The sequence below is a fragment of the Ipomoea triloba genome, chromosome 13 (assembly GCF_003576645.1).
Source record: "Ipomoea triloba cultivar NCNSP0323 chromosome 13, ASM357664v1".
Classification (NCBI taxonomy): Eukaryota; Viridiplantae; Streptophyta; class Magnoliopsida; order Solanales; family Convolvulaceae; genus Ipomoea; species Ipomoea triloba.
In genome coordinates, this window is record NC_044928.1 from 27,799,268 (window position 1) to 27,810,709 (window position 11,442).

The 11,442-nt window shown below is 36.5% G+C and overlaps 1 protein-coding gene and 1 long non-coding RNA gene across 4 annotated transcripts; one reads left to right on the plus strand and one right to left on the minus strand.

Annotated features, from left to right (window-relative positions):
* Window positions 1-1,029: 1,029 nt before the first annotated feature.
* On the minus strand, window positions 1,030-4,738 carry LOC116002063. The gene is made up of 2 exons (XR_004094364.1): window positions 4,617-4,738; window positions 1,030-2,985 (listed from the first exon to the last, which is right to left on the minus strand). It is a non-coding gene; the product is annotated as an uncharacterized LOC116002063 (long non-coding RNA).
* Window positions 4,739-6,363: 1,625 nt separating this feature from the next.
* On the plus strand, window positions 6,364-11,238 carry LOC116002048 (YTH domain-containing protein ECT4-like). Of its 3 annotated transcripts, XM_031242053.1 has the most exons (8): window positions 6,370-6,537; window positions 6,991-7,134; window positions 7,219-7,289; window positions 7,420-7,639; window positions 7,751-7,881; window positions 8,125-8,658; window positions 8,808-9,020; window positions 9,722-11,238. In XM_031242053.1, exons 2-8 carry the CDS (start codon window positions 7,050-7,052, stop codon window positions 10,697-10,699), a joined length of 2,232 nt encoding a protein of 743 aa, XP_031097913.1. In that variant the 5' UTR covers window positions 6,370-6,537; window positions 6,991-7,049; the 3' UTR covers window positions 10,700-11,238. The 3 variants fall into 3 exon arrangements, with proteins under 3 accessions (XP_031097912.1, XP_031097913.1, XP_031097911.1); XM_031242052.1 differs by having other exon boundaries at window positions 6,364-6,496; window positions 7,420-7,881; XM_031242051.1 differs by having other exon boundaries at window positions 7,420-7,881.
* The last annotated feature ends 204 nt before the right edge of the window (window positions 11,239-11,442 follow it).

Genomic DNA, 11,442 nt, shown 5'->3' on the forward strand with positions numbered 1-11,442 from the left:
ACCCTTGGTCAAAACGTTAAAAATGGCGGATCTGTCAAAAATTGGCGGATCCTCCAATAACCAAATAGGGCCATTGTTCCCAAAATGTTGAATTCTCAATCCTAATGACTTCTCATATCACGATACAACAGACATTTAAGATTACGCAAATCATGGCAATTCAAGAGACTAGACCAGTAAAATTCGATCCCGAATTACAAATTATTATTTTCAAATTTCATCCCGTTACCGACGGAGCTGTCCATGCGAGCTTGAAACTGATAAGTTTAATAATCTGAATGGAAAGAATTTTTATGTAAGTTCTTTTTTGCTTCTTGAAACAATGTAAGCTAATCTTTATTACTGTAATTTTCATGATGAATAAATTTATGTTTATTAGTGTAAGTGCAGTTGTTTATCAAACTTCGTCTGAAATAGAATGTATTGGCCTATTTGACATCCCTAGTTAGGAAGAGTAATTTCTTTCCAATTTTGTGGGGATCTCCCGTCCCTGTTCCAACAGAAACACGGACCAAATTTGAGGAATAGGAACAGGGATGGGAATAGTCATCTACACCCCCTAATACATTAATTTAAAGAAATACTAGATTAATATTTAAACTTTTACTTTAAATTGAGAATTTAATATTTAAAATTATTTTCTTAAATATTACTCCGTAATACTTATAGGAATGTTTGACCTTTTTTTTTTTGGAAAGCTAATAATTAAAATTGGAATTAACTTTTTGTGTTACACGTAAATTAATTGATAACGTTGTATGTATTCAATTATATTATATTCCCAACCAGTTTGGTTGGCGTGAGTGGCCGAGCACTCTTGTCCCTTAAGAGAGATCGGAAGTTCAAACCCCCTCTTGTATGGAAAAACCAATCTGACTTGGAATTAGACTGAGTATGGTACGGGCTTAAAGGCCCCTCCAATGAGTTAGGGTCTACTCAGGACACCTCATGGTCTAACCAAAAAAAAAAAATTATATTCTATTCCCAATTCATTTGGACAGTAACCAAAATTGGAATAGCGTGATCATGTTTGGTGTAATTTTATATTTATTTATTTTTTCCAGAATAAAGCACTAATCCATCTGATGAATTGGCATAAATCACAAAGAAACTAGGTCCAAAATATGAACAAACACTAAACATGACTCAGAATAACAAATCATTGGTCTGTAATGCTTTGTAGTATTCTACACAACACTGTAAACGCAAGAAAGTAAAAGTGACAGTGAAGAAATAGGAAGTTCATGTAGTATAACTCTTTTGACACCTTGTTTGTTTGCAAAAACAAGTACAGCATCTCTTAATTCAATCCTGTAAAAATAATATTTCTGGGAAAACAGTTAGAACTGCTTTTAATATGTGCAGCTATCCTCAGACATTTATCTTGATATTCCTCAATACGAAATCCAGAATGTTAAACCAACCTTGTTAAACATATCCTGCAAAGCTCATACCTTCCTCGTTGCTACAAAATATGGTCTCGGTCATTGCTGTCAACCACAAAGAAAAGACCCCGTGTGTTTTGGAAATAGTGTCTCTCCATAAAGGTCGAATCCAAAACCACCCAAAACATGATAGATGGAAATACACATTTTATTTTCAGCAATTTCAATTTTCAAGATGTAGAAGGTATTCATTCAATAGTATTGCTAAGCACAACTAATAAACCACATTTTGAACCCAATGCAATGTTTAATAAATGGTTCAATCCCCCGGGCAGACCTCAGCTTCTTTTTTTCTTTTAAATTCTTTGGAGGGTAAGTTGGTAGTTCATTTCATCTATTTTCTACAAAACTTAGAGAAGCCTAAACCAAGTACTCCGTAACATATTTACAATGGGAAGGTAATCAGTCTCCAACCCCTTCATCATCAGAACCAACTAAACATGTTGTTCTGCCCTTGTTCCTTAAGAATATAACATTTGGCCAAAGTCAATCAACTGGGCTATAATACACATGAGCCAAACCACACTAAAATATGAAATCCAATCAATTAGCTAGACAAAGACATGACCTTATAAACCCATTTGTTATCTCTTATATTTTCAATGTAGGACTCTTAACAGTTCCTTTTTCATTGGAAGTAGTTTTTAATTGCAAAGATGTATTTTCTGAATTAATCAAAATACCAAAACATGTCAGCCACAACATGGATTCTCTTCACTATATTACTGAGAAGAGATTGAAAACCAAGTTGGCAGAAATAAATATAGCTTATGATTATGTTAGGTGCAGATACAATGTATAATCAGCACCTGACCGTCTCGTAAGCACATAGATTAGCTTCCCTATAGACTTAAGAATAGAGCTAAAACCAAGGTGCAGGGACACATGTAGCTTTGTGATTATGTTAGGTGCTCATAGAAAAAGTAAACTCAGCAGTCAGCACCGAACTGTCCCATAAGCACATATAGTTTTCGCCTATGCATTATCCCTACACATCCAAGGTCACTAAGACTCTACCCAGCAAAGGCTAAGGCAATATACTCACACAAAAAAATATATCAAAAAACAATTATACTCGTATGTTATGGATGGAGCATTTTCAGAAAATAAAAGGTCTGCAGGAATGCAGGCAACAAGTCACACATTATATATATCTCAAATCATCAGCCACAAGCATAATGGGGATGCAAAGCATCTGAAAAGGATAACTACATTCCATAATCTCATAACAAATTGTTTAAGAACAGTTGATCTATCTGATTTTAGAAAGAACAGTCTTCTTGGGCAAGGCTAAGACATAATCCCACACCACAAACATGAAATATCTAGAATCACACTATTATATGACGTTCCATAAGAATGATAAAAGGGCATGGCGGGGTGGGGAGATGAACTCATTCCTTGTCCTGATCATCAACATCCCAATATCCCATACAGTAAAGCTGATATTCTTGTACAACAGTTTCCACATTGGAACCAGGCAAAATTATAAAGAGTGGTCAAATTGGCAGTGATGCAGCACATGGTGTCTTCCACATTGCTACATTTTGAGCATACAAATATTAACGCAAATGCTCAAAGAGACAAGTAGCGCCTAACAGAAGCAATTGATTGTTCCTTATCTTACCAAAGAAATGTTAGTTTTTCAATCAACTGTGATCTTTTAGTCCTATCATCCATGCACTTTGCACAACTTTATACAGTAACAAACTGAAAATTACAAACTAATATTTAAATGGCATATTTCACATTAGGCTCCTTGGTAAATAGTTTTATTGGGTGACAAGGGAAACACACAATCACTACCCAATGGTGTGCATTGGTAAACCTCGTTCCTGTGTAATACTCCGTAGCTCGCAAACCACCTAAGAGAGAAAAACTGTACTAGGAAAGTCATGTGCGACAAGCTTGACAAAAAGCATGTTGACAATAATAGAACTCGTGACCTTTAGATACAAGAATCATGTTACGCCTACTTGGCCACCCCTTTCAAAGGTTGGTAAAGAGTTTTTGAATGTATGAGGGATGAGGACTATGAGAATAAAGTGTCAAAAGCATACCAATAGCAAGAATCAAACTCGTGACCTTAAGGCTTCAGGTACATGAATCGTGTGCCACCCACTTGCCCACCCTACGGGGGTTGGTAAAGAATTTTTTAATGTATGAGAGATGAAGACTATGAGAATGCGTGTCAAAATCATACCATTAGAAAGAACCAAACGTGTGACCTTCAAGTACAAGAATCATGTCCACCCACTTGACCACTCCTTTCGGTACTTGGTAACAAGTTTTTGAATGTATGAGAGATGAGGACTATGAGAATACAATGTCAAAAGCATACCAATGGCAATAATGAACTCGTGACCTTTAAGTACAAGAATCGTGTATACCCACTTGCATGCCCCTTTCAAGGGTTGGTAAAGAGTTTTTGAATGTATGAGATAAGAGGACTATGAGAATAAAGTGTCAAAAATATACCAATGACAATAATCGAACTCGTGACCTGGGTACTTTATTACCCCTTTCGGGGGGCTGGTAAATTTTTTTTGAATGTATGAGAGATGAGGACTATGACTCTATGAGAATAAAGTGTCAAAAGCATACCAATGGTGGGTATAGTGCCATAGTGGTGACAATTTCACCCAACTTGAGCTTGGACAAAAGTGTTGTTTTACACTTCCACTAGCAGCATCAAGACCAACCATAAAGTGATAAAAGAAAAACAGCTTCACAAACTGGACCATCAAAGCACATATGCTGATGCAATCTTAAATCTTAATTACGTCAAAGCATAAGGTAACAGATCAACCTCAAAACACCGCTCACACCACATAAATTGCTCTGACCTCTGTTTGTATACAGAGAAAGAGACATAGATTGGGTTATCGTTGCTCAAATCTGAAAAGGGCATTCTACATATTCAACGATTTTGTCACAGATCAGGAAGTACAAAAACCGAAAGTACATAGTGGTGGAAAAATCAACTCTGCTCCTTAATTGCATGAAAAGTAAACACGGAGAAATGATGAATCAATCAAACAAAATTTCTATCGTCATACTCTCAAAAACTAAACCCATATAAAGAGAGATCTCCCTGCGTTTTGTAAAAAGCAAAGCAAATCCAACGATTTGAGAGGCGCAGACAATGAGAAAAGTAGGAAGATGGCTTACGATGAATCGGCGAATGGGAGAAGATGCGAATAGATCTCCAAAACCATCACCGCTAGCAGGGAAAGTGTTTGAGCTGGGTGCGACGAGCCTCATGGACCACGCCAAAATGATGTGGTAAATTTTGTCAAGTATTTTTCTTCATATATGGTGAGTAACATATTGGGGTACAATCAATAGTATTTCAGTGGTGTAGTGGGCTCGGGATTAAATCATGGGGGTCAATGGTTCCCGAGCCGGTAGCATGAGACGTCTTTCAAAAAAATCCCTCAAATAGGAATTATGAGGAATTATGAGAGAACACATGTCGATCTATCGACATGTGAGCTACGTGTCTTTCATGCACTCGATAATCTGACTAACTAAGGAGAGTCGTGCACGTGTAAGAATATATCTGACTGACCACTACTTATTGGGATCAGTTGAGATGCTAAGTACATGTGCTCAGGACCAATCACTGAAGAGCCAATATATATGCACATTAGTCCATCGCGCGAGGTAAACCTCTAAGTCGGGATGGTCATGTGCGACCTTCTTGTCTATTCGGGTCGAGACTTACCCTAGGCCGCTAGGCGTCGAAACGGTCCATATTAGACTAGGTGCATGAGAATGAAAGGTCCATAGTTTAAAGTATATTCCCTATCAATATGTATAAGAGATTACTCTTTAAAATAAATATAATTGTCTTAAAATTTTAAAAAGATAAAAAAAAAAAGGTTAATTACTTAATTTTGCCTAATTTAATTACCTAATAGTGATGTTTATTATTTATAGATAAAATTAAATAATTTTAAATTTGTAATATTTTATTATTTTTTTTAAAATTTAAAATTTAATATTTAATAATATGTTTAGAGAGCGTTTGATATTTTTTCATCAATTAAATTATTAAAATTTTAAAATTAATGTACGGAGAATGTGGAGGGATATAATGGGTTTGTTTGGTTAATAGCGTTTCGCCAAATTTTGGCGGTTTTGACCAACTTTAGCGGTTTGACCATGGTCAAACCGCTAAAGAAGGTGTTTGGTTAACAGCGGTTTGGAGGAGCGGTTTGCTCCAAATCGCTGAAAATGAAAACGCTGCAATGTGCAGCGTTTTCACTTGGCCTTTTGGGGGAAGGTTTCTCTTTCCCCAAAATGCCCTTGTGTATATATAAAAAAAAATAATAAAAAAATTAACCGTGCGCCAGTTAACCAAGCCATAATAATGTTATGTTTAATTTGGGAAAAGTGGCAAACTAAAGGGGAGCACTGGCTCCCCTTATGTTCTATTTTTTTTTTTTTTAGTTTTTTATTTCTTTATTAAATTATTATTATTATTTATCCTAAAAAAATCATTATAATTATTATTATTATGAAAAATATGTATACCCTTTTGGTCATTTTACATGTTAACCGCTAATTTTACCAAATATCTTTTTACAAACCGCTAATACAATCGACTGGTCAAACCCGCTAATACAATTCGTTATTTGATAATCGCTAACACCATCCGCTACCGCTAACCGCTGATAACCAAACAAGCCCATTGAGAAATGAATACAAATCCCTTCATTAAAAAGGGGGGATTGGGGAAGAAATTAATTAGCATCCCCATTAAGTATGAAGGAACGTCTATGATTCGCCGTTAAAAGCCCGCGTTACTATCAAGTCAAGTGAGAGTCGGGTTGGGTGATCCGGACCCGGACCCGGAGTTATAACCGACTTGCGGAAGCTTCATGTTTCTTTATGGTCACTTCAAAGTTAAAACCTTATAAAACTCTCTCTCCGCGTTTCTCTCTCTAGGGTTAGGGTTTTCATTTCCTCCTCAAGAGCTTCATCTGTGAAAAAATTCTGAGAGATCAAAAGAAAAGACGAGGAAATCTCCCGTTTAATAGCTTGAGGTCAGCCATGGCATGAATTTTCAACTTTTTTCTCTCTATCGGTAATTTCTACTTCTTTCTTGTACAGTTCCTGCTATTTCAGTCTGTTCTGTTTGTTTATTAATGGAAAAAGTAAGTGAGCTTTTGAGTTTGTAGATTTGGGGGGTTTTTTTACAGTGATTTTCTGTCGTTATTGTAATTGTTTTGAAACAATACTGCTTCGGACTTTCAGCCATTTCAAATTCAAAAGATTTTTTTTTGGGGGTTCATGGGAGGTATCTTTCTGTTAATAAGGATTTGAAGGTCTATATTTTCATTACCTTGAAAATTTTCTTGGTTTATTTTAGTCTCGTTTGTTCTTATGCTTTAATTGTAAGGGCACTCATGATTTCTATTTTTATCATAATGAAATTGGCTGAATGCGTGAGATTTCTGCTATCTCATATTTTCATTTCTTTTTGAGAATTGGATGTAATGGTAATTTGACAACAACTCTCTGGTTTCTTGGTTCCCAGATTGAAGTACTGAGACAAACCTCCGCTTTACCAGTCTGAGTCTTGAAAGGTTTGGAGCTATGTATAGTGAAGGTGTTCCTGAGTTTGTTATTGATCAGGGTTTGTATTATCCTACTGCCACCAATTATGGGTATTTTTGTACAGGTTAGTACATATTTATTTTAGCTGTGATCATAACATAACATGTAGGTCCTCATGTGTGTAACTGCTTGTTCTGTTTTTGTACAGGATTTGATTCGCCCGGCAATTGGGATGACCACCAAAGAGTTTTTGGTCTGGATGGTCAAGAAATTTATGCGGTAAGGACATATTTAATTGTTTATACATTCTTGAAGACTATAAGTACTGTAGTTATTTTCATTAATATGGATTTTGCATCTTTTTTTTTTTTTTTGTTGTTGTTGTAAATATGCGTTTTCGTTTTTTCAGGGTGCACAAAGTGAAAGCTTTCCTTATGTATATTATACACCTAGCTATGGGTATGCACAGTCTCCATATAACCCGTATACTCCTGGTGCTGTGGTAGGAGTTGACAATTCATATATGGGGACTCAGCAGTACTACACCATTCCCTCTTATGAAAACCCCGAGTCTACACAATCATATTTCCCAATGGTAGTGCAAAGTGAATCCGATATTGTGGCAAACAGTAAAACCCCATTCCTTGATAGTTCCTTTTCTACTACTAATTTAGCTGAAAGCCATGGTCTTAAGCATAACTTTTCTTCATTGTCTCCAATGTTCATCCCAACTTCATTAGGGCCTTCTTCTAGTCAAACTAATACTTTTATGAGGAGTTCAGATGGTATTAAATCTGTTCCTGGGTCAAGTAAGCATCCTGCCCCGCATGGAGTTGTTCCTTCTGATTCTTTCTCTAATCCATCTTCAAAGGTAATTCAGTCTCTATCTGTTGGATTCATCCTGATTGTTGACAAATTTCATTCCTTCTGCAGTTGGCCTTCGCATTTATAAAGTTAATATTGATTGATCAATAATATTTGATTTCTCTGTTGGATCATCCTGATTGTTGACAAATTTCATTCCTTCTGCAGTCAGCCTTTGTATTTCATATGAGGTTCTTTTTGCAAGTAGGTTAGATTACTGTTGGGTTTTGACTTCTATCGTCTTTGACAGGGTAAAGTTGCTCAAGCTCTAGGAAGTGTTTCGCATGGAAAAGCACCATCTAATCATGCTCAGTTAAGGGTTTCACTTCCATCTGATCATGGATTGTCTAACTTCCGACCAATTGGTCATGATGGAGCCAGCGTAGATAAGTTTCAGCCCAGGTTTTTGCATGGAAGAGTACCCAGTGATGTAAAAGTTAGTCCTGATGCATCTACTGGACAGAATCTAGTACCCCGAATCAACAAATTGAAAAATCCATTGGTTGTTAAGGCCTACACTACAAGGGCTGGAGATGTTGATTCACATGGAAATATCACTATTTGTAGAGATCAGTATAATAAGGATGGTTTTCTGACGGACTTTGTGAATGCCAAGTTCTTTGTTATTAAATCATACAGTGAAGATGATGTGCACAAGAGCATTAAGTATAATGTTTGGTCGTCTACACCCAATGGGAACAAGAAGCTAAATAATGCTTATGAAGATGCTCAGAGGATGGCTGCTGGGAACTCAAAAGGGTGTCCAATCTTCCTGTTTTTTTCAGTGAGTTGATATTTTAGCACTTGGTGTTTAGCAACACATTGTCCTACAACAGTTTTTACTTTGCTTTGTTAGTGGGTGATACCCTCATGTCACCAATGTCACATTTTAGGTATTTTTACTAATATTTTGCTTGCCTTTTGGAAATTAAGGTTAATGCAAGTGGCCAGTTCTGTGGTGTTGCGGAGATGCTTGGCCATGTAGATTTCCATAAAGACATGGATTTCTGGCAGCAAGATAAATGGAGTGGTAGTTTCCCTGTGAAATGGCATATTGTGAAGGATGTGCCCAATTCTAACTTTAGGCACATCATATTGGAAAACAATGAGAATAAGCCAGTGACTAATAGCAGAGACACGCAAGAGGTATGGTATATTGCAGACAACAATGTTTAAATTTCTTATATATCTTTTTGTTTAAAATAAACATGTGGTAGATTGATATTCAAGTTATCCCTTTTCTATTGATTTCTTCTGCATAAATCCTTTTCATCTTATTCTGGCCCATTGCTTAAACTTCCAACATACTTTTGATGTTATTAGGTTGATAATGTTTGTAAATGTGCCCTATGTTAGGGATTCTTCCAATCTATTGATCTTGAACTTTTAAAATGGTTCTGAAATCACCTTGCTGATGCTCGACTTTCTGGAATGCTTTTATTAATTTATTTTTAATATCTATAGGTTGGCTTATAATCCTTATATAACTGCTTAGTTTTTAGGATTGCTTATTACCCATTTTGTCATGTGGAAGTTCTTCCTCACCTTGTTATATCTAGGGATAGTTGAAGCTGAAGCTTCTGATGCAGCAATTGGCATTGTGATCATTATTAAAAATTGACCTTTTGTTTGTGTTTTTTTCTGTTCTGTGGAAGTTCTTTCTCCTTCAACTGATTTGTTCCTTGGTTAGGGTGATCCTTGAACCTGCATATGAATAACTAGCAGTTAATTGAGAAACTCTTTTACATCTAGTTTCTTTGTCTTTAATATTTCAAGAGGTAGCACAAACTTTTGCTTCTGTTTGAGCTATTGTTCCTCAGTTCACTTTATTTATTGTATATGTGCAGATACATTACAAGAAAGGAATGGAGATGCTTAAAATTTTCAAAAATTTTGCATCTAGAACATCCTTATTTGATGACTTCTTGTTCTATGAAAGTAGAGAGAAGATAATGCAAGAAGATAGAGCCAAGATTCTAATCAGGAGCTATGAAAGTCCATTCCTTGTACCTGTATTAGATCCTCCCCGCAAGCTAAATTCTATTTTTGACATGCCCTCTAGTGGAGCTGAGAAAATATACAAGCATGCTGATACAAAAATGCCTGGGAGTAGTTTAGGAGCAGTTACTGAAGAGGCCATAGTTTCTACAATCAACAAAAGTGCTGCCAGTGAGAGTGAGAAACCTGTGGGAGAAGAGAAAATGACCAGCAAGTCTGGGAGTAGTGTGGCGGCTGTTTCTGCAAAGCAGGTTACCATTGCAAGTGAAGGAGGAAGTGAAAGATGTGTGGCAGATGATAAAATATCAAAGAACGGTGACCCCAAGAAGTCTGGGAGTGGTGTGATGGCTGTTGCTGCAGAGCAGGCCCCTGTAGTTTCTAAAACCAATAAAACTGTTGCAAGTGAAAGTGAAAAAAGTGTGGCAGATGAGAAAATATCAAACCATTGTGATCCCAAAAAGCCAGTTAGTGATGTGTTTGCTGTTCCTGCAGAGCAGGTTTCCGTAGTACCTAAAATCAACAAAACCAGTGCAGATGAAGGTGAAAAAATTGTGTCAGGTAGAGGGACAGGTATTGATAGTGTATTGAAGATTGGTTCTCTCACTATCAATGCAAAGCAGCCCAAGTCCGAGCCTAAGGAGTCTGTTTCTACCACAGTAAGCAACCAATCAGTTGATGTCGTCACAGTAGGGTCTATGCCCATCAAAGTAAGTGCCTATGCTGAGCCTTCCGGTTTTCTAACAGTTGGATCTATTCAACTCGACCCCAGATCTCTCCGGTGTAATGAGTCTAGTAGTTCTGGAAAAAGTACATCTCGGAAAGTTTGATGCGTGCTACAATCTGTTAACTTGAATGTTGGCAACGGGATGTGATGGGATACTGCTGCTTGACCCGGAGAGTTAGTGCTTGATATTTCATACTGCAACCAAACTTATCATCGGGGTCCTGGTTGTAGATCTTGAAATCTTCAAAACATATTTTGTTTAGTTTTATTTTGGAAAGGGCAATTGGTGGTGGGATCTAGGTTGTTTTGGCTGCCATTGCTTAAACGGAGTATGAGTTTCTTTCACATTTGGTTTTCCAACCATTTAAAGATATACACCAGAAAACATGAAATGAATGAGGAAAAAGGAAAAGTTAGACTAGGTTTTGGCTTCCATATGGATGTTGGTCTTTTGTTAGGTGGACAACTGATTGACAAAAAAAGTATACTTGGGTTCTTTTATTGGCAATGTATTTGAGCTTATTGACTTATCATGAAAATTGAAATTCCCTTTCTGGTCTGCTTTTAGCCTTCTCTTTGATTGTTGTTTGCCATTGAACATGGCCAAGAAAGACAAGAATATAATGGTACTGTTTGGATGAATTTATCCTTCCAAGTTTATGATTGTGGAATATGAAAGTAGCTACTAATACTAATTTTACAGTCATTAACTTTACTCAAGTATGGGCTCAACTAACTTTTCTGATCATAGATTTTCTTTAGTTGAGATTAATCACATTCAACAAAGGACTCTTTCATAGTTTAATTTAGCTGGAATAGACTGATTTACAAAGAATCTGTTATAAC